The 23,788-nt window shown below is 42.8% G+C and overlaps 1 protein-coding gene across 3 annotated transcripts; it reads right to left on the reverse strand.

Annotated features, from left to right (window-relative positions):
- Positions 1-2,469: 2,469 nt before the first annotated feature.
- Positions 2,470-23,788, reverse strand: srsf7a (serine and arginine rich splicing factor 7a). 3 transcript variants are annotated; one of them, XR_005941895.1, is made up of 9 exons: positions 23,658-23,740; positions 13,722-13,946; positions 11,611-11,790; positions 9,168-9,254; positions 9,017-9,061; positions 7,357-7,404; positions 6,572-6,600; positions 4,659-4,709; positions 2,470-2,951 (listed from the first exon to the last, which is right to left on the reverse strand). XR_005941895.1 is itself a non-coding variant. In XM_041179289.1 (8 exons), the coding sequence occupies exons 2-8, from the start codon at positions 13,934-13,936 to the stop codon at positions 2,897-2,899; spliced, it is 681 nt and encodes a 226-aa protein (XP_041035223.1). In that variant the 5' UTR covers positions 13,937-13,946; positions 23,688-23,788; the 3' UTR covers positions 2,470-2,896. The 3 variants fall into 3 exon arrangements, 2 of the variants coding, with proteins under 2 accessions (XP_041035223.1, XP_041035222.1); XM_041179289.1 differs by lacking the exon at positions 6,572-6,600 and having other exon boundaries at positions 23,688-23,788; XM_041179288.1 differs by lacking the exon at positions 6,572-6,600 and having other exon boundaries at positions 23,658-23,739.

Here is a 23,788-nt window from a genome sequence, read left to right on the forward strand (position 1 = left end):
ACCCCCACAAGAGCTGTACCTTGTGTGCCCTGACATCCATTCTTAATCAGCACATTCGTTTAGATATCACCACCTTCAACACCTCTTTGTTCTTTTGTCTGTGACATCCTTTGATTAACTGCTCCTATCACTGCTTGCTTGTCCCTACAACCACAGCCCCCCCCCCCCCCCCCACTTCTCTCCCCCCCCAACCCCCCACCTTAAAACAGCTTATATTTCACCCCTCTCCTAATTTCACTCAGTTCTGTTGAAGGGTCATGAGGACTCGAAACACCAACTTTTTTCTTCTCTGCTGATGCTGCCAGACCTGCTGAGTTTTTCCAGGTAATTCTGTTTTTGTTTTTGTTCTAATATAAAATAGTGCTGTGCCAGATCATCAGGACAGAGACTTTCTCATTCGAGGATTTCCTGGGCACTTGTTGATGCAAGTCAGCCACTGAGGACAAAGCCAGCAAATGTCCACAATTCTACAGTTAAGTAAAGCTGTGAAATATGTGAAAAATGATCAGTATGAACTATTACTACAACATCTATTTATAAAGCACTTTTAACATAATAAAACATCCCAAGACACTTCACAGGAACATTATAAAACAAACTGAGAGCTAAACACATATGGACGTATTGGGTCCGATGACCAAAATCTTTTATCAAACAGAAGTTTCTTCCAGGAAAGTGAGGTAGAGGCGGAGAGGTGTAGGGAGGGAATTCCTGGGCTTAAGGCCCAGGCAAATAAAGGCACAGCTACCAATAATGGGGCAATTATAGTTACTTAGGATTGAAGCATTAAACTCTTGCTTATCCAGCCTCAAGTAAAAACACAATAAGAAAATAGGCGAAACCTTCCATCAACGATTCTGTTGCAGGATCCCATCCCAAATGCCACCCTTCCTAGTTCCTGGCTGCATTTTTCCAGCCTTTTAATCTTTGAATTAACTACCCACAAATTTTCTTTCACTTCCAGTCCACTAGCTCATCCGTTAAAAGCCAAGAGAAAATCCTACATTTTAAAAAAAACACATTAACTGGACTGCAGTAAGTGTGCAAAGGGAGCCATTGCTAAATAAATTCATGCTTTTGTTGTTTTTAATAACGAAAACTGTTCCCTAGGCAAGCAGGCTACGAATCTACCTCAGACTGTACCAAAAAAATTGGATTCCTTTGAAATAAGCTTGGAAGCGAACCAATTATGCTAGTGAGCAATTTACCAATATAATTGTGAAATGGAATTACCAAGTCTATAGTACAGGCCCTTCTAGCCCATGACTGTTTAAGCTCCACATGAGCCTCCATTTGTTAGGGTAATTCAAAGAAATTCAGTGTGTGTGAGAGAGAAGTACCAAGACATTTGAGATGCAATCAGCACAAGATATTTTTTCCTTTTGATAATGACAATCCTCAGAGTACATATTCAATCGGATTTTTCCTTTACTCAACTCATCTCCAATGTACCCTGAGGATCCACCCTTATAATACTCCTACTCACCTACACCTTGGTGACATGATCTAGATGTATGGAGATGATACTGGAGGATTTCTGCCTCCAAAGTCCTTGTTACATTCTCCAATGGCCTGCTCAATATTAAGACCCGATGAACCAAATGTTCCTTCAGTTGGCAAAACTGAAGTCATCCTCTTGGGGCTATTATTATCAGCCTTTGCTTCTGGCTTCATTCTGCAGTTCGCCATCATCTCTTATTCAGTTAAGAGATGGTTATAGTTAACATGGGATGGTTCTCCACCACAAACACACTGCCATGCATACAGGGGTTACCAAGACAATGTACCTGCCTCTGCAACACTTCACTCCTATATGTTACTTTGTTGTTAACACGCAACCCACAGCTGAAACAGCCCAAATTCTCAAATGCCCCTCTTGTCTAAAATACTGCAGCCCACATGCACCAGGTCCTATACTCACGCCATCTTTCCCACTTAAAGCCCACTGGATTCCTGTACCTAAGCTAACTTAAGTCCTACCCGATAACTCAATGGATTGCCCCCGGCCACTCAAGCCCATTTACCTTCTGCTCTTGCCCTGATCCACTGATGGCCCCCTGTTGTATGAAACTCCACGGCCCAATCCTGTACCTACCTCCTTACTTTCAAAGGTCTCAAAGCTGTCCTCTTCTGCTATTCTTTTGCTTCCTCCCCAATTCTAACTCTCTCCACTTTTCCCTTTGTTTTCAACATCTTGATACGGACCTTAATAAAAAATGTTTTGAGACATCTATTGCATACGAGCGTAATAGACATTGAAGCAGTTGTTGGTTTAGGGTAACCTCTCCATTGTTCTCTGACCAAGACTAGTTTAGTCTTAAATGCAACACAACTCTGGTGACCAGAAATGTAGCACTGACACCAAGGTGATACAAATGAAGCCATTCTAGGGGCTTCACTACATATCTCACACTTGCCAGCCTTGCATTATCTCAATCATACCATTATAATACAGAACACATGCTTAAGTTACATTTTAAGCCTTTTTTTATTATTGGGAACTGGGAGGAAAAACTGTAGAGACACAAAATATTTAACCGGTTTGGAAGCTTTAGAAATTCTCGATTGTATAATCTTCGTGACATTACCTGGCACACTCTGCAACAAATTCACTGAAGCAGAATCTCTGTACTTTGATAAACGTGTAAAATTTAATACAAAGAAATGCAAGTATTTTTACTGAACCCTGCCAGTTAATGAGGAAGCTCCATAGAACAGGCTGTACAGTTTGTTTCACAACATTCAGTTAATAACATTTACTCGTGCTAAGTGAACAGTAGTAACACTTTTCTGTGGAATGCATGCATGTAAAAAGGCACTAAAACATCTAGGTTAGTTAAAAGGTGGTCAGGCGACGAGGGCCCCATTGCCCAGCTATTCACAAAGTCTTTCCATTTCAATCATCTCCTCGAGGACTTGGGCTCTTCCGAGAGCTTTCTGAAGGGGAGCGACTGAAAGAGAGAAAGAAAAGGAAAACTGCTGTCAAAGGGGAGCAACAGAACCCACACCCTTTTTGTGTTCGAAAGCCACCGGCCCATCAAGATAAAATCACAAAGTGAAGCAAATAAAACACTCATCCACAAAGAAACCAGAAGCTAATTTAAAACAGAATATAGGCAACAGTGATAAGCCAGTATCTATTGCACATCCCTGGCTGCCCTATATTAAGATTGAACGGTGTATCATGGAGCAGCAGTCACATGTTCGTATGATGCTAGTGAACAAGTTGGGGTGTTTATGGCAATCTGGCAGCATTCTCCGGCATTTTCTGGTGTCAGCCCTTATTTATCAGTTTTTGAATTCATTTTCACAGCTTGCCAAGGTGGGATTTGAACTTGCGTTGCTTGTCCAGTACAATATCTCTAGCTTACGGTAACCATAACTCAGGATAAGCTCTGGGGAATTCCTAGTTAACTTCCCAAGACCACCATAAGTGTGCCAGAAGAGCGTGGCTACCTGTGGACCAGTGACTGCAGCTAAATCATGAACTCGTGAAGGTGGCTGCAGTGATTTTTCACACTCATCTCAGCGGGTTTTTCAGCTCCGGGAACAAAGGCAGGCAAAATAAATGCTTCCTGGCATCTAACTTAACTCCAAAGATTTTATAGACATGATCTCTACTTCTGTCAACTCCATCCATCTCAAATAGCCATTAACCAGGTTGCCCAGTGCCTTAATTTTAAAAGCTTCAAGCCAGGTCCTAACTAGCCTTGTGTTTTGTACATAAGTAAATAACCCTAACTCCTGGAATCTTATAATTGAGTTAAGATGCCCATCCAGTAGTTTATGACTGCAGTAATTTCACAAAGTGTCCAGGGAGCACAACTCCAAATGCAATCCTGTCAATTCAGCTACAAATTGTTACTGCTCTCCAGACAATTGCAGCTAAGTTCTCACTCTTTCAACTGCAGCTGCTTAATCTTGATTTTCGCATTCATATAACAAGGACAGGTGTAATGCCAGATTGGGCCCACCAGCCTTTAACAAAGACAAAGGGCAAATACATTAGTTTCCATCTCATCTCACTGTTAACTATTGACAATACGAGACTCTTGACAGCTCAGACCCAAAATGTTAACTTCTTTTTTCAAGTTGTCTTTTCACTACAAGAGTAATGAGCTAAGTTAGGGAAGGTACATTTGTGCTAACTGAGCTAGAGGTTGGTGTAAAGGTAGATGATAACACGGAGAAGATAGAACCAACAGCATTCAACTGCAAATTAACTGAAATAGCAGAAAGTTCTGTTTTCCATTCCCTATCTGCTACATAAAGTTACGCTTATCAAACGCTGATGCTCGTATCCTATTGAACCCTGCTCAACCATCATCCCTCTCCTTATTGGCTTTCATTGGCTCTCAGCTCCTCCTCCACACACCCAATTTAAATAAAAAGCTAATTGCTTAATTCCCTTCATGACCCTGCCCCTCCCTATCTTTACAATCCATTGGTCCCCTGACCACTTGTGCTGTACCTGCCCCCTTGCATCTACTGCTTGCCGGGTGATTGTAGAGTGGAGGCACATGGGGCACAGTCCAGAATGGCACAATTGGCTAGGCACTCTTTTTTTATTACATCTCACATCATTTTGCGTCTTTTCTAACGCAAAGATATTATACAAAATACAAGCTGTGGCTATTTCCCAAGCTGATGGGGCTTACCTTTCTTGCTTAATGGAAAAAGACCTTGATCGAGACCTTGATCTTGAAGGGCTGGACACAAAGAGAAATATTAGAGCAACCAGCATCCAGCTCCCACCATATCCCAATTAGAGTGCTCATTTTTCTGGTCACGCTGCAATCAGGCCCCTCATTGCTCCAGCCACACTAACTACGAACCTTACAGCTACAGGTCACACCGCAACTGGGCCCCTGATAAGCTAAGTCTAATCAGGTTTTTTTCCATGCCATGGACTCTTCATCTCTTCAGTTGTCAAGAGACCTTGCACTGTCTGAACCAGGAACATATGTTGTGTACACAGCAATTTGCTGCAGCCCTGACCCACAAGTTATCTATCCTTGTTTTTTCCACTTTCTAATGCCGCAGTTGAACTGTAGTTTAGAAGTCAGGTGAACAGCCTGCAGTGTATCCATTACTCATTAATAGCTGATTGTTGTATGATGTGGCTTATTTAGACAGGGAGAGCAGACAAGGGGAATCCCTCCCACTTTACCCAAAGTCCACGGTGGCAAATGGTAGGAGAAGAGTGACTCATGGTACAGACTGGCTTCAATGCCTCCAGTTTAGAGAGGGATTACACACTCTTGATCACTATCCAGTGAACCCTGCAAGTGGAAAAGCTCTGCTATTCTACCTTAGCCACACAGTTCACAGGCACATGGTCACCCCTCAGCCCCTTCAGGCGAAGTACCAAGTACAGGTCATGATTTTTAAGAAAGGGAGCAAAGAGAACGTATAATTCAGCATACTATGCATGCAAGCACCAATTATTTCAATGTCATGTATTACACAAAAGCACTTTACCATTTTACCGCTTAAGATGCTCACCAAGAGCTCAATCAAGACATTTCCTGTCAAAAGTAATTTCAAGACAGTATATGAAGGAACACTGCATTATAATGGATGCCTCTGATATTTTAAAGGAAACTCTTAGATTTTTCTGAGGCACCACCCTTCTGCTCCTGGCTGCTTGTGTCACCAGAGGTCCAGTTACGAGGGAACACATTTGTGCAGCAAGCCACTGACTGATACACATCACTAAGGCAACTAATTCAATCCTAGGTCAGTGCTAGGCTAGCCCCAGTGGCCTTGGATTACTGGGAGGATTTAACAGCTTGTATAGCTCCTTTAATGCAGTAAAATGCCCCAAGGCACTTCACAAGAGTGATTATCAAACAAAATTTAACATCGAACTACAAAAGTAATAATAGGATAGATGACCAAAGAAGTAGGCTATGAGAAGCATGTTAAAAGGAGGAGAGGTAGTAGAGAGGCAGAATGCATAGGAAGGCTATTTCAGAGCTCAGCGCCTAGACAAATGAAGGCGCAGGAGCCAATGGTGCAGTAATTAAAATAGAGAATGTACAAGAGGTCAGAATTGGAGGAGAGCAAAGACCTTGAAGACTTGTGAGGCTGGAGGAGGTTACAGAGCTATGGAAGGGTGAGGCCTTGAAAACAATAACAAGTATTTTAAAATTGACAGCTTGTTGGACTGGGAGCCAGTGTAGGTCAGCAAGTACAGGGCTGATTGGCAAACATAACTTGGTGAGTTAGGATAAGGGCAGCTGAGCTTTGGATGATTGAAGGAGGCTGGCCAGGAGAGCACTGGAATAGTCAACTTCAGAGACAACAAGGCATGAAGGAGGGTTTCAATAGCATGAGCTAAGGCGGGGCTGGAGTTTGGTGATGTTACAGAGATATAAATGGGAAGTCTTGGTGCTGATGGAGCACGTAGGTAGTGGCAGCTCATCTCAGCCCACCCACGATTTTCTTCTTGCACACTTTCACATAACCCCCGCTGGAAGTGACAGGATCAGGCTCAGGTGTAATGCATCCTGCAGTCAAATAGTCTATCAACACAAAGTCAAGACTCTCAAAAATAAAGTGTACTTACACGTTCATCAGGCATCAAGCGGTAATAGCCTTTGGAGAGATGGGGATAAGGTTGGTGTGGGAAAAAAAATTCTAATCATTTGTGCCCTTAAAAATCTACTTTTGACCAAACTTTTAGTCACCCCTGTACCCTTCTTTGGATCGGTGGTGATTTTTGTCTGATTGCACTGCTCTGGAGTGCCTTGAAATGGTTTTATGTTAAAGGTGCTATTTTGTTGTTGCTGTCAAATGACTATGCAGATCAGAAAAATTACATCTACCTGGCAAATCTGGATGGGATCTGAATTAAAAAAAAACTTGGCCAACTGTTTCTCCTCTTTCTGATGTTGATTGCACCACTCCACTATCATGCCCAATTGACCACTGATGATCTGGGCCTTAAATGTTTACAGACCAGAGGGATTCAGAACTGAGCTGATTCTGGTCTCTAACATGCAGATGGGTGGACTTCCATCAGTAGAGACTGGATAACGATCAGGAGACAAAAATCTTCCTCCCAAACCGGGAACACAGAAGTTAATTGAAACATCCACATCACAGTGATCTTGGCTAAGGTCGCCTAACTCAGCACAGGCCAGGAAATGAAGCTTGAACTTTCCTGTGCTGACGTGCATGGCTCATTTACTCACTGAGCCAGTAGTCTTTGAGAAAGAAGTTTACTCTCCTCCAAACCAGCCCTCTCCTTTAAGAAAATGGCCATTCTCACCTCTCCCTCTACAGTAATTCGCATAGAACTTTCTAACATTTCTGACAGGTGTGCTCCAAACAGAACAAAATTCCACCTACCTTCTTCTAATTGGAGATCTGGACTTGGACCTCATTGGAGTGAGGGACCTGCAGAGAGAGATAAGGTTTGCTATTTAAACCTCATTATACACTAACCATTTTAAGCTGCATCATATGAGTGCTATTTTAAAAGGGCATTCAGGCAGGTTGCTGCCATTTCATTTTATACTCCTGTAATCTTAATACTCTGAACTGCTTCTGTGTGTGTGATCTAACAACTCCCAATGTGCCACACCATTCCACTGTATCAAAATCCCAATCTAAACAAAAGCTTATATGGGAACAGCTACCATCAAGATGCAACATAATATAACGCAAGGCCATCATTAACTTTTTAAATCTCGATTTACATGGATTCAAACCAACAACATGACTCAATGTGAAGCAACTGGGCTAACAAGCCATCTAGCCCAACCGGTTACTGCAGGTGATTATGCTCCAAACAAACATCCTTCCTTTGTACTTCATCTAACCCAGGGGTTGGGAACCTATGGCTCATGGGCCGGATCCGGCGCAGCAAGATTTCTAAAGATATAGACCTACGACCATAGCACCTTCAAAATAGTATTTATCTTCGTTACGAATTTGCTTTGGATAAAAGCGCCAGCTAAATTACTACAATAATATTTAACAACATAAATATTTGAATTGAGCTGATGCATTAAAACAGCGGGCGAGTCGAAAAAAACTAAATTAAGTTAATGTGTGTGTGGGGCCCACAACTGATTTTGCCTCTGTGTGAATGGCCTGTGACAAGAAAAAGGTTCCTCAGCTCCGATCTAACCCTTTCTGCATATCCTTACATTCCTTTCTTTTTCAGGGAGTTACCTAGTTTCGCCTTAAAAGTATCTATGCTCTTTGCCTGAGCTATTCCATGTGATAGCACTAACTACAGTGTTTGGGTTCTATATGTACAGTTAAGAACATAAGAATTTTAGGGATCACAAAGGGGCATTTAGCCTTTAAAAGCCCACAACCCTCTTATCATGGATCAACCCCAACTACCTACTATATCCCTTAATTTTTCTTTTTACAGGTGTATCGAACTGCCTCGCCCTCATTTATACTGACTGCTACAATGCTCTTCCTTAGTAAATTTATTCTATTACCTTTCCAGCTGACTTTCCTGCTCATGCCCAAGCTTTGTTTTTTAATTATAAAACTTGCAACCCCTGGTATTTTCACACTCACTGAAGTCATAGCCCAATTCATTCAGTTTCCTGTTCCCAAAGCAGCAACAAGTGTTGTTACAGGCAGGCGTGAATATCACATTGGATGAGCACCATCACACTTGTTCAAAGTTTAGTAGAGTGCTAGAGAGAAAATTAGAGAGCGCACACACCAGAGAGGCAAGCTTCCCTTTGCCCCAAATCTCATGGCTGCTAAGTAAGCCATTCAGCCCCTCAAGCCTGCTCCGCTATTTAATTAGATCATGATGATCTTTATATTAACTCTGCCTACCTGCTTTTGTTTCCCTTAATACCCCTAACTAACAAAAAATCTAGCAATCTGTTTTGAAATTTTCAATTGACCTCCAGACTCAAAAACTTTTTGGGAGGAGAGAGTTCCAGATTTTCACTACCTTTGTGTGAAGAAGTGCTTCCTGACATCAACCCTGAACAGTCTAACTCTAATTTTAAGGTTGTTGATTGCCACTCACCGACTTCTCTTCTTAGAATACGAAGGAGAACGGGAACGAGATCGGCTGCAATGGAAAAAAATTATTTACTGAACGCCAGTCTCTGAAGGCAAAAGGAAAAGCCTTCTGGCCCAACAAACCCCAGACACCAAAGCCAAGTTCAGTGACTTACCGATCACGGCTGCGGCTTCGGGATCTGGTGTAACGACGCCCCCTTGATCTGGATCTCGAACGGGAACGAGACCTAGACCGAGATCGACTAAAACAGAAGAGAGTATAATGAGCTCAGGCGGTGCAAGGGCACCTGTGACAGCTAGCCACGCTGCACAAAGTGTCAAAAAAATTATCAAAACGGTTACTTTAAAAAAGTTAAACGTGGATTCATACAGCCAATTTATTGAAGCTTTAAAAAGTCACATTAAAATTAAATACTTTTATAAAAAAGGCTTGTAAAATTAAAAACTACTCCTGATAAGAAATTAACCTTTACAGAACAGATTAGCCGTCTCTGCCCCCAGAGAGATCTAGAAGATCTAGAAGACGCAGGTTGGTCTAATTATGTTCATTTCTCGTTGTGTCTAGCAGATCTTCCAAACACAGAAAGCCCAAATCAGGATACATGTGGTGCTTGATTGTGGAATATTTGAGGGGAGTTTGGACTAGGACGGACTAAGTTGGACGCTCCTCTAGCAAACCGGAGAGCCTGATTAGTTGGCTTGATGGGCGTACTTTAGCGTTACATCTTTTAAACAGGCCAATTTTCTGTATCACAAAGACCGTAGACTGATTTTTTTTTAAGGCAGGACGAAGCAGAACCTCAGGTAGAGGTATATGCGCACAACAGAAGATCTGAACCCGCAGTGGCCAAAGTTTGCTAGAAGGCCCGGTGCCATGAGGGTCAGAAGATCATTAATCATGGCGACAGACTCAAATGCAGCAACCTGAAAGGTTGGATCAGGTGAATCGTTAGCCAAAGAATTATTACACCAGAAACATTGTTAATAGCCCTTGAAAAATACAGTAAACCTGGTGGTTAGGGATGAACAATAACAGGGCTAGAATTGTGTGACTGAAAACAAATCACATCAACTTTTTAGTTCTACAAATCTAAACCCACCCCCACCCTCCAGTCCGCCCACTCCTGAAGGCCAACTAGACAAGTGCACCACACAGTAAAGTACTAAAGGTCAGAGGCCAGAAGGTCCCATATTAAATTTCCAGTTGCAATGAGTTATCCAAACTCAGCTGAGGCAGCCATTCAAGTAGTCCCAATGCCACTTGAACAATGGATTGGAGGGAGGGGAGAGAAGAGGAGAGCTATGGAGGACTTCTGCTGAAAAATGCAGGAGGCAAAGCCAAGTATATCCTTGACTGTGATGCCCTCTGTGCTGTAGTGACCAGCTAAACTCTCGCATTAAGAATAGCCAATTGTGCAAGCAACGAGAGCTCAGCACCAGGGGAGCCATACTCTTTGGGCAGGCGGGGGCGGGGGGAGGGAGAGACGAAGGAGCAAACAAACCAAGTATGGCTTCTTCTGGCAATTTGCCACATGGGAAGCAGAGGGTTAAAGGCTATAGTCAATGTGGTCATAGGGCAATTATTAAAAATTATTGTTTCATCCCTGCCACCAAAACAATCAACATAGTCCTCAAAACTAAAAATCTCAGGAAACTGTCTGGACCTGTCTGTACTACCATATTGGCTCTAACCTGCACCTCACTAATTCATAACTTTCAATTCATTTCACAAACAGGTGAAATCTGTTAATTTGGACAGGCAAGGCATGACTTTCTCTGGTCCCACCTGGGAGTCCCAATTAACAGGGTTCAACTGCATACTACAGGTACAATGCATAGTAAACGCTTACTTTACATATACACAAGCAAATTTTAAAAAAGATCAAAACATTTAAACATGTACATATTATAGTGTTTAAACAAAAGACAAGTCAGACATTTAATGTACACTTACATATCAAAACATTAAATATGGAGATCAGAAAAAACTTCTAAGTCTTCTAAAAGTTTTATCAGTCACCTCAAGATATAACATTTTGAATACCCTCCATTACCAAGTTCAGTTACCTACAGCCTAGAAAAATTCAACGCAACCCAAATGTTGCGCTGGGTTTTTTTTTTGGTGGGAGAGGGGAGAAGGAAGCAGGGTGCAGGGGAAAACAATGTTATCTTCTAAAGCTGTAGGTAACAGGACTGCCTCAATGCTGCTCTGTGCTAGAACATAACCAAGCTGAGCTTTACCAGTCACAGTGAGGCTGTTAGACCAGGAGTTTCAGTGCATTAGATTTGAGAACAAGAAAGTGCCAAATTTGACCAAATGTATTGTGGAAATTGAACCAGAGAGAGGAACAGTCAAGAAAAAGCTTGCATTGCCACCTCCGAATGAAACACTTGTGCCAGAGCAACACCGAGCTGGTAAAGTTTATATCTCTCTTACTGCTCCCTCTTGACTTTTATACAGTGTTTTCCCCATTTTGCTCAGATTTTTCAAGGGCCAGTTACATAAATAGCAGTTTGTTTCTAAGACTCATGCTTATCCCGCTGATCGGACGACACTGATATTCCCACTTTTCAATCAGCGTGCCCGTGGCAGCTTACCTGATGCCGCGCCTTCTCTTGCTGTAACGGTAGCAGTCATAGGCGTAGTGGCCTCGCTCGCCGCACTGATAGCAACGGTCATTGGGGTCAAATTGGCGGCGAGCAGGAGGGCGGCCATAGCGCGATTTGCGTGACATCCCATTTGACAGCTCAACTCTCACCCTCGATCCACAAAGGACTCTGAAAGAAAAAGAGAGAGAACACTGTTTCTAAAGAGCTAGGAGGCAACAGTGCCTTACAATATAGGAAGCTTCACATCCATTTCAGGGTCTTAACCCCATGTTGAGTTCTCTACATAAATTAGAGAAAACATTTGTAACCAGCTAGCTCCGTGGAGTACTAAAACCCCATATATCCTGATCTCCAACAAAATACATTTTAAGCAAGAAACACAAAATGCTGGAAATGCACAACAGCTCCAATGATCTTTGAAAAAGGAAAGGTGGGTTCAAATTTCTGACAAGTGCCTCCAACTCTAACACCATCCACCTTTGAAGATGACACCCTCTGCCCATTGCCAGCATAGGTTTTATTTTAATCTGAATAGTTTTTTCAAAACAGTGCATTTAATAAAAAAATATTTAATGAACTAATATGACTTCAGCAGGAGTTGAACGCCTACTGGAATCATAAGGCCACCAATCACCCTTGCCCAAGCAAACCAACTTATTCAATGAGCATCACAGCCAAGCCCAACACAAAAGCTCCACAGATATTTCCAGGTGATGTGAACGATAGTGGAAAGAATGGCTGATTTTACCCTCCATAACACAGGATAGTGAAGACACCCGTCCTAACTGAATTCAGCTAAAACAGCACAGGCTCATAGGAAGAGCTCCAGTCCATTCATAGAAACAGAAAATTTATGGCACAGAAGGTTGCCATTTGGCCCATCATGGATGTGCCAGCCAAAAAGGAGCAATCCAGCCAAATCCGATTTTCCAGCTCTTGGTCCATACACCTGCAGGTTACAGCACTTCAATTGCATATCCTATCAGGCAGTGAGTTCTGGATCTCCAAGACTTTCCGGGTGAAATAATTTCTCAACTACTTTCTAGTCCTTCTGTCAATTACTTTAAACTGATGCCCCTGGTTACTGGCTTCTGTCCCTATCCAGTCTCTCTAGGAGTCTTACAATTTTATACACTTCAATTAAATGTCCCCTCAGCCTCCTGTTCCAAATAAAACAACCCAAGCCTACCCAATCATTCCTCATAGCTAAAATTCTCCTGTCCTGGCAATATCTTCGTAAATTCCCCCGTACCCTCTCTAGTGCAATCACATCCTGCTCTGAAATGCAAAACTGTACACAATACTCTAGCTGTGGCTTAATTCATGCTTTATGCAGTTCTAGCATAGCCTCTTTGCTCTTATATTCCATGTCTCAGGCAATAAAATAAAGCATCCATGTGCCTTAGCTACCTGGCCTGCTCCCTTCAGGGATTTGTGGACATGCACTCCAAGGTCCTTCTATTGTTCTACACTTCTCAGTAAGCTGCCATTTATTGTGTATTCCCTTGCCTTGTTTGCCCTCGCCAAATGCATTACACTTCTCCACACTGAATTCCATTTGCTACTTTTCTGCTCACCTGGCCAGTTCACTGATACCTTCTTATTCACTAGAAAGGAAAAGGCTGAGGGTTAACCTAATAAAGGTCGAGATCATTGAAGGGATGATAGAGATGACGTTTCCATTTCTGGACAAGACCAAAACTAGGGACCATAAATAACACTCACCAATAAATGCAATAGTGAATTTAGGCCAAACTTCTTCACCCAGAGTGGTTAGAGTGGAACGCATATAAGTAGTTGAGGCGTACAGCATATATGTATTTAAAAGGAAGCTAGATAAACACAAGGGCAAATGGAAAACACAGAGGGCTTGGGAAGAAGCTTGAATGGACCAGTTAGACCAAACAGCCTGTTTGTATGTTGTACATTCTAAGCAAGACTAGTGATGGAAGCTGGGATCTTTGTGAGCGTTTATGACAGAGGTCATTTACCATCCAAACTAACTCAGAAAACAAGGGAGCCCTGACTCAGGGTTGCCAATGAAATTGGGTGTGCTATATTGTGCATGCACATTTTGAGGGCTTTTCCAAGATACTCACTTGCCGTCCATCCCACGCACAGCATCCTCTGCATCTCTGGGGTCTTCAAACTCCACAAAAGCGAAACCTGGAGGGTTCCGTGCTACCCACACATTCCTCAAAGGACCATAATAGCTGAAAGCTCGTTCCAGCTCTCCTTTGGCAGCTCCTGTTCCCAAATCACCAACGTAGACTTTGCAGTCTGAAGCTCTGGAGCTTCTGGAGTAATACGACATTCTTCAGCTCCTGCAAAAGGCAAAAAATAAAATCAATCTCAACTGAAGCCATCGTTTTCTTCCCTTACATATCCATTGACCACTTTATGTTTTGAAATAAAACTGGCCCAGAGTCTAACCACTTACAATTCTATACAATTGAAATATTTTAGTACCAGGTTCCTATAATGGCCATAGTTTTTATGTGCACTTGAAAGCCACCATTTTCAAATACTTAGCTGTTGAGCATGAGCAGATTTCAGGTAGTACCTGGCTCCCCTCGAGAAAACGCTTATTGAGAGACCTTGCACAACAATGCAGCATAAAATATCTCAAGTGACAACAAATATTCACACAACTTTGAGAGCTTCATGTCCTCGCACAGTTACACTGGAGCATGCATAATTTTTAAAAATTCTTTCACAAGAAGTGGGCGTCGTTGACTAGGTCAGCTTTTGTTGCCCATCCCTAACTGCCCTTGGGAAAGTGGCGGTGAACTACCTTCTTGAGCCACTGCAGTCCATATGTTTGCGTCTAGTGTTCAGACACAGGGGTCCCAACACCTGCTGGCACTGGAGCAGATTGTACAGCAGAAACACAGGCAGTGCAACATTAAAATGTATCTGCCTGGTCAGGACTTGCTTCTTCTCTCCCAACACAGGTTTAAAATCTTTTATTTTAAAAAAAGGACATGAAATTCTTTTGTTTAAATATCTATGTAATTAAGGAGTAAGAAAAATCCAGCAACAATGTCTCCTTTCTCTCTTCGTCATTACAGTAGCCTCCCATTTTATAGTTACATAATCACAGTGGAATTTCAGATTCTCTCTGAAGTAATGCAAAGCACCGATAAGGCAATGCACAGTAATACAACATGTTGCTGCAGTATGGTATCTTGACATAGTTGAACTTGCAAAAAAAAGAGCAGCAACTCAAAATTAATACAAGAAAATATTTTTTGAAACATGACAAACTCCATTAAATACAAATGTCTTTTAGCTATGTAACTGATTTGGTTCTCTGCAATCTCTTTTAGAAAGCAGGTTGGTATTTTTTTAAAAAAATCATTTCAATGTTGCTGTGGCAAGTATGTTCTCTTAAATTTTAGCACAATTTCTAATGCTCCCCATGTCACAAGGCCAATCACCGTCAAGGGCAGTTCAAGGCCACAGTACACAGCTGGTCACAGGGCTGGCACACCTAACCTGTGCAGCTGGGACAATGAGAATAAGAAATTTTAAAGCAAAGGTAGCTTTTGAGTATAATTTTGTTGTGGTTGACTAACTCGCGAACAGCCAGTCCATATTTTAATGCCTTTTGTGGATTGAAACAAAATAAGCAATTCAGTGACTCTCCACAGATATGGAGTGAGGAAGGGACCTGCAGCACTGAACTTCTCACCTGGCGTTCTGGAAAAGCACTCTTCCTTCAGTCACCAGGTATTTTGGCAATACCAGCTCCATGCAAATGGAGTTAATTCAGCAAACAAACAAGACCTTGCTTCAAGATTGTATGCTTTCACCTGCGAACACACCTACATTTAATTTCTAGGTCAACTGCAGGTTCTCAAATTCGAGCTTCCCCTACTACCCCCATCCATACACGCACTTCATAAATTGTATTACTTGCTTTGAAAGTTAAAATACATGCACCAAAACCAACCAGCTATTTGGACTAAATACAAGCCCTCTGAAAAATCTCCGTAGGGCCAAGAGGCAGCCATTTAAGTCTGTTCCATCAATCAATTAGATCATGACTGAACTGTATCTTAACTCCATTTACCAGCTGTCACTCAATGCCCAAACAATTAATCGATCTCAATTCTGAAATTTTCAATCAACCTCCAACCTCTACAGCTTCATGGCCGAGTTTTCCAGATTTCCACTACTCGTGTGTGAAGTGCTTCTAGACATCATCCTGGAATGGCCTAGCTTGAATTTTCAGATTCCTGCTCCCATGTTCTACATCCCTACCTCCCCAACCAAACGGGGGGAAAAATTATATTTCTATTTTCCTCAGAAGCTCCTTTAATCAGCTTAAATATCAAAGATACATTAGAGACGACAGTCCCACAGGAATTGCAAGGGGGCAAAGATAGAGTCCACCGCAGGGGAACACGGTTAAGTGAGTGAAGAGGACAGACATAAAAGGAGCTCCATGCCTTACGAGGGCAAAACATCACCACCTGACCATAAAAAGACCTGCGTCAACTAACAACCCCAATACACTGAGTAATCACACAACCAGCTTAATAACTGGCAACAAAAGCTGCACCTGAAGTATACCATTTCCATTCCTCAGGGCTTCAGAGAATAAAACAGGTGGGAGTGTTGGAAGCCCTCAAGGCTTATGGGAATTGCATGAAAAGTCTGCATGTCAAAATTACAGTAAGACAGAAAATAGCACAGGATAGTATGAGAATGTTACACATGAACTTACGAAAAATCCTGCTCTCTCATCACACAGAGCCATAATGCCTTATACATCACAATACAGACTCTCCGTAATCAAGTTGGGCTGGGGAGCAAGAGAATTTGGAAAATTACATTCCAACCCCTCATGGAATCTAGTCCAGGGAATCTCACTGACCCTGAATTATATTACAAAGCATCTACCTCTTGTACAAGGTGATATCTTCCCTATGCAGGAGTAGGTCCATCTTTTGCTAAAGGCAATATAACCTTTATAGCTTTATAGCACTGCACAAACCAGCAGCCTGTTCCACGGGTTTGTTAATCTCTGACAAAAAGAATAGCCCAACATCAGCATATCCTTCTACTACTTTTGTTATTTGCGCCTTCTCCAATTCCTTTATTAAGATAGAGATCAAAGTGTGTGTAGTGTGACCTAACCGAGGTCTATATAAGTTCAACATAATCTCTCTGCTTTTCAATTGTATTCCTCTAAAACTGGGCCCCGGTGCTACTGTGAGTTTCTTTCTAAGTGGCTTTGCTGACCTGCCTTGCTACTTAGTTAATGATTTATGAATCTGTAGTTCAGCCCTTGCAAAACTTGTAAACATGACCGTTGGTCTTCCCTAACCTTTTCAATTTGTCCACATGAACAGAAAAGGGGCCTCAGTCAAATCACCCCATTGCCCCACCCTTTAAGTACACACACCCAGTTCTTCTCACACTATGACAAAATACAGTGAATGCCTGAAATCTGATATGTATTTTCAGACAGGTCAGGCAACATCTATGAAGAGAGAAGCAAAGTTAATGTTTGAGGTCATTGACCTTCCATTTGAGTTTACCTCTGCTACCCTCTCCACAGATGCTGGGTGATCTGTTGAGTATTTTCAGCATTTTCTGTTTATACCTCAGCTCTTGTAAGCCCGCATTGGTAGCTTTAAAGTAGGAATTAATCTTGTGGTCCTCCTCTGCAAAGCCTCAATGCCCCATCACATCACGGCGCCAACACTGGACACAGATGCTGCAGCTCTGCACTTAACATTTGCATTTTTACTCTTCAATCCTATTCCATCCCAGGCATTTATAAAGAGACAGGGAAGGTCTCAAACTTGTTTCAGCCAGATTGAGAGACGGAAATATAAAGGTGAAAACTTAGCCTTCAAAACCACACACAATTTGTATATCTACATATAAATATATATAAACCCATAGAACTTTCCTTCTGACAGTGTTGTGTACACAAGTAGCCAAATGAAAATATATATGCAAATAACAGGTAAATCTGCTGGGTTACGTTGACATTCTTTAATTTCAACCTCTCAATTACACTCTGGCTCTTTGTTTGCAGTGATACTTCTGCAGCTGTCAATCTGTTCAAGCACTTCCTAACCTCCACCTTGGATACTCTTGTTCTCAACATCCCTTAATCTCATTCTGGTCACCACCCCTAGTACAGCCCATTTTCACTCCCTTAAGTCCAAGAGAAGCAGATCTCAACATTATGATCCAGGACCAGACCCCCAAATTGTTGGTACGATTTGGTTAGGGATCAGTAACTTTTGTTTAAAGTAGACAAAGTTTGAGATCCAAGGCACTTACGAAGAGAATAAATCCATGAGATTGCACACAGTTTCTGAACATAAACTTTACTATACAAAATCAGAAAAGTAAAACAATTTACAATTTCTATCTTATACTCCAACATTCAGAATTAATGAGATACATGTGAATTATCAGGCAAACTGTGGCCAAACATACTACACTGCACAATAAATGGCAAATCCAACCAAGACAGGAGCCATGGATTTCTCAGTAACCCACTCAGGCATTAGCATTCGCTGAGTTACACAGTCTTGTTAGAACTTGTCTCTCTTATGAGAAATTGCAAACCCTTGGTCTTCCCTTTCGAAGATCTAGCCTTGGAATTCTCTCCAAAAGACTCAGGCTGCCTCAATGACGGCTTACCTCGCAGGGTTTCAATCTTGTTTCCAGAGATTCTGTTCTTTTGGATTCCCGAGTCAGCAGTCCAGCACCAACTCACAGACACAACTTCAGCTCTTCAGCCATGCTGAGAACACCACTGCTCCAAAGGGTTACCTTTGCCCCAAAAGCCTGCAACAAGTAAGCACCAACTTTCTGCTGCCTTTTCACTCTCCAGGGCTTCTCCCAAGCTCTCACTATTTGAAACAAAAACAGAATTACCTGGAAAAACTCAGCAAGTCTGGCAGCATCGGCGGAGAAGAAAAGAGTTGACGTTTCGAGTCCTCATGACCCTTCGACAGGGTCATGAGGACTCGAAACGTCAACTCTTTTCTTCTCCGCCGATGCTGCCAGACTTGCTGAGTTTTTCCAGGTAATTCTGTTTTTGTTTTGGATTTCCAGCATCTGCAGTTTTTTTGTTTTTATCTCACTATTTGAAGCCCACTGAAAGCAGCATTTTTACTGCTTCGAGCCTCTTTGCTCCTCTTCCCAGGGGTTTCTACCAGTGGTCTCCTCCTCCCAATGGCTCCTTCCCAGTTCTCTCTCCTCCGCTGGGACCTCTCCCTGGGCTCCCTCTTTGGGACCTGTGTCCCCTGACCTGTGCCTCCTCTCTGGTATAGCGCCCCAACTCCTGGGTTGCCTGATGGGGTTTTTGCACCTTTTTTTTCTTCACACTGGTATACTAGCACATGCCCCCAGCCCAAAGAACTCTTAATACAATGGACTGTGCATGCGCAGCCCACTCCAAATCTGAGCATGTTGCAGGAGAATGCTGGGATTTGTGATTCCTGGCTTGCTCTTTAGAATCACTTAAATCAGGTTCCTAAACACCTACAGAGCACATAACAAATTTAATTATTCAGCACCGGATCTGGCTGGATCAGATCAGTCTCTCAGCACTCAGTGTGCAAAACTACTCACTACTCCACAATAACACAAGAATTAGGAGCAGGACTAGGCCATTCAGCACCCCAACAAGCTTGTTCTGCCGTTCGATAAGATCAATAGCTGATCTGATTGTGGCCTCAAATCCACTTTCCTGCCTGACACCCATAACCTTTGACTCCTTTATCAATCAAAAAACCATTGAACTCAGCCTTGCATAAATTCAATGACAGCCTTGTGTTCTCCATTACTCCAGAATGCAAAAAAATTCTTTGGCTTATTTTCTCTCCAATCTCTATTTTCTCTCCAATTTCTCATTCCCACTCAAACTTGTTCATGAAACCTACCTTGGTCTCTGCTGACCACCCAACATCCCTTCCTGGCCCCCAGGCTAGTTCATTTTGTAAACGGTCCATTCTCCTCAGATACTATCCCACTATCTTTCAAATGTCCAGTGATCGATCACTCCTTTAAAAACTCACCATTTTAACATTGTCCTTGCAAATTACACTCCCCATCTTCATTTCCTTTCCAAAGTCCCTGAACAATTTATCACCTCCCAAATCTGTGCCCCCTTTCCTGCAACTTCATGTTTGGGCCTGTCCAATCAATATTCTTACCCTACTACAGCACTGAAACAGTCCTAATCCAAGTCATAAATTACATCGTATATGACTGGTACATTGTAAATGCATTAGCAGTCCAGAGAAGGTTTACTAGACTAATACCAGGCATGGGTGGGTTGCCTTATGAGGAAAGGCTGGACAGGTTAGGCTTGCATCCACTGGAATTTAGAAGACTAAGAGGCGACTTAATTGAAACCTAAGATCCTGCGGGGTCTTGACAGGATGGATGTGGAGAGGATGTTTCCTCTTGTGGGAGCATATAGAACTAGGGGTGTTTGGGTGTGTGTGTGTGTGTGTGGCGGGGGGGGGGGGGGGGTCGGCATCACCGTTTAAAAATAAGGAGTTGCTCATTTAAGACAGAGATAAGGAGAAATTTTTTTCGCTCACAGAGGGTTGAGTGCCTTTGGAACTCTTCTTCAAAAGGTGGTGGAAGCAGAATCTTTGAATACTTTTAAGGCAGAGTTGGATAGTTTCTTGATTAACAAGGGGTGAAAGGTTATCTGGGATAGGCAGGAATGTGGGGTTCAGGTTACATTCAGATCAGTCATGATCTTATTGAATGGCGGTGCAGGGTCAAGGGGCTGACTGGCCTACTCCTTTTTCGTATGTATGTTTGTATGTACCCCTTCTGAACCCCTCTGCAGCTTTGACATGACTGAACACACTGCCCTTCTCCTCCTCAACTCTTCCCTGTTGTCCAATGAGGAACCAGAGAATCTCCTGCAATGGTTAATCTTCCCATAGTTCCAAAGTCCTCTTTAGGGTTTATCCTCAAACCCATCTATTTCTTATCCACATGCTACCCCTATGCAAGAACGTCTGATGATGTGATGTCAGATTGAGAGGTTCCTTTATAAACTATCCCTTGTTACGTCGAGTCAGGAAGAAATGCCACACCACACGACAAAACAGAAAAACAGTAAAGGAAGGCAAGCAGATAGCTACGAGAAAGAGAGAAATGATTTGAGGACTGTGCCATGGATCTTAGATCTAGAATCTTAACTGGGACAGGAGCCAAACGGAGGACAGGTCCTTCACCATCAGTAAGGAGGTGCATTTTAAACTTGGATCCTCGAGAATTTATACTTTTACTCTATAATTTTGACAAAACAGTCTCTCACCAGTCATAGAAAACAAGTGCAGAATGTAGCCACATGTCATCCATTTATTTGCTCAGGCTGAATCCAGTGTTTTATACAGTAAATAGGGAGTGCAATATGTTAGCTGTCACTTCCTACAAGAATTACTGGAACTTTAGTGATGTATGGTGTCACATAGCAACAGAGTGAAACAGACAGCAAAGCCATGTCAAAGCGATTAGAACCTGAGCTCACATACTCAGCACTCCAAATTCTAAACTGGAAGTGTGGCCAGAAACAACAGAACATGAAACACAAAGCAACTTGTGCCAAACCCATACATACAATTCAGTCATGGCAGGATCACAGTCAACCCACTATAATCAATATAGCCACAGATAAATCACAATGTATCGTGGCACTGCAGTTGGCTACTGCAGTACTTGAGAATCTCAAAAGGTGCTCAATAAGAGCAATACAATAAGATTAATGGATCCAATTTATATAGAGCAGGAACAAGCAGGTTTATGCCAATAACACTGACCCATACCAGCCAGAAGCGGGTCACAATAGATGAGTGGTTTGTTGTAACAAGCTGCCAAGCTTGACAGCTTAAAGGGATTTATTTTTTCCCTCTCACTTCTCCATTCCTGGAAAAACAGATGTTAACCAGGGTACGAAAGGTCTGGAATCCCTCTAGTATTCTTTAGGGGTAATATTCTTGCATTGGAGTCAGCAGGTTGTGGGTTCATGTCCCACTTCAGAAACTTAAGCACAAAATCATGGCCGACACTCCAGTTCCATACTCAGGGAGTGCTGCAGTGTTGGAATTGCGATTTATTGTATGAGATATTAAACCAAAACCCCATGTACTATCTCTTCTGAATGCTAAAGATCCCATGGCACTATTCAAAATAGCAGGGAGTTCTCATGGCCAATATTTCTCCTTCAATCAATATCGCTAAGGCATATTATGTGGTCATCATTAAATCGTTGTTTGTGGGAACTTGCTATGTACAAATTGACTGCCACATTTTCTAATTACAACAGTGGTTATACTTCATAAGTACTCATTGGCTGTAAAAGGCTTCTGGATATCCTGAGATAATGTTATTCAGAATCTAAACAGAAGTTTTTCTTTTCCGTATCACATAAAAGCCTCTTACTCATGCATAAACTTCTGCACTGTATCAGGATGTTATTTGAACATGGGGCACTTAGGCCAAATGCAGCTCTAACATCTACGTATCCATGTTCCAGCAGCAGTCACTGGCTTAGTGGTCAGGAATAAAGATTGATTCCTCTCCTTCGCCAGGGACAGGCCTCTGTCATGCTTTAACTGGTATCCTGGGTTGAGGTCTGGCTGTTGAGCTTTGACTAGGTATTAAACTGGAGACTTTCCTGCTTTGTGTGGCTCAGCTAATCAACTTACAGAGGCATCAGAGGGTTTCATTTCATCTTGAACACAGTTTTAGTACTAGGATGCAAAGCAGCATCACAGTGCAGCCAATTCCAAAAATAAAAGCTAACAAAACCTTGTTTGAGAAAAAAAGGACAGTGAAATTGGCATAGTCAAACAATGAGTTGGATAAAATCATCCTTATATAAAAGTCACAACAACTCTCACACCCCCGCCCCCAAGCTGATTAAGACAATGAACAGACCAAAACAAAAACAGAATTACCTGGAAAAACTCAGCAGGTCTGGCAGCATCGGCGGAGAAGAAAAGAGTTGACGTTTCGAGTCCTCATGACCCTTCGACAGAGCTTCTAGTTCTGTCGAAGGGTCATGAGGACTCGAAACGTCAACTCTTTTCTTCTCCGCCGATGCTGCCAGACCTGCTGAGTTTTTCCAGGTAATTCTGTTTTTGTTTTGGATTTCCAGCATCCGCAGTTTTTTTGTTTTTGTTTTTATCTCTAATGAACAGACCAAGTAGGTAGGTACTAGACTCAATCCATATTGATGCCAACATCCTTTAGCCAAAGCAGTGGTAGAGTTCTTACAAAAGGCCTCTCAATATTCCCAGAAAAAGGAAGTCAGTAAATATAGAGAGCACACTCCGGTCACTCATTCTGCACGGGCAGCAGGGAACTAGAGGATCAGATTACACCCAACAGCGGCCAAAAAGGTACAAGTGCAAGAGGGCGACTGGAATACCCCTGCACGATAAAGCGGAAGGGGAGAAAGAAAAATGCTGATACTACTTGAGAGTAGTTGCTTTCTTGTGCATTTCAAAAATGAAAAGCATCGTCGGACTAGCTCAAAACATAAATTAATGTAGACTATCCCCTACAAGATCAGGGGCTGCCCCAGTACAAGTCAGGGAGCTAGAGCCGCAGCGCCCTTTCTCTGCCCATCGATTGATAGAATCCCTCGTCTAAGCAGCAGCCCCGAGGAAGGCTCTGTCCCAAATCTGTTTTCCCCGGAGCACGTGGTTAATTCGACCGGCCACAGGTCCATGTAAACCCCTTCCTTCCCCCTTCCCCCAGCTAGGTCAGCGGGGCCCGCCCGACAGCCGATTACGAGCCTGGGCCTGGAAGTCAATCTTCACCCTTACCCCTTGCTCGGCCGGCCCATTACCCGACCCCGCAGCAACAAAGGCCTGCGGCCTACTCCACGCGGGGGGAGGGGGAGGGGGAGGGGGAGGGGGGGGGGGGGGGGAAGACTCGGCCGGGGCACATACAAAGGGACCAGGGGTTCGCTCAGGGTCAAGGCAGGAGGCCGCGCTTTACCATTTAAAAACCCCGCTCCCCCTCACCGGACTTCACCCCGTTCATTTTTGTTTTACCGTTTTCTTTCCCTCCGTCCCGCTCTCAAGCACCCGCGGAACTCCGCGCCTGCGCAGCTCCCTAAGGCCGGGCGGCTCAGTGCATGCGCGGTTGGTCATCC

The sequence above is a fragment of the Carcharodon carcharias genome, chromosome 34 (assembly GCF_017639515.1).
Source record: "Carcharodon carcharias isolate sCarCar2 chromosome 34, sCarCar2.pri, whole genome shotgun sequence".
Lineage (NCBI taxonomy): Eukaryota > Metazoa > Chordata > Chondrichthyes > Lamniformes > Lamnidae > Carcharodon > Carcharodon carcharias.

Excerpts from the sequence above, each read along its gene's own strand:
- srsf7a (XM_041179289.1), bottom strand. The coding sequence starts at position 13,936 with ATGTCGTATTACTCCAGAAGCTCCAGAGCTTCAGACTGCAAAGTCTAC. Across the intron at positions 9,255-11,610 it reads AAGAGAAGGCGCGGCATCAG|TCGATCTCGGTCTAGGTCTC; the intron begins GTAAGCTGCCAC and ends CTTCTGTTTTAG. Across the intron at positions 2,952-4,658 it reads TTTTCCATTAAGCAAGAAAG|TCGCTCCCCTTCAGAAAGCT; the intron begins GTAAGCCCCATC and ends TCTCTCTTTCAG.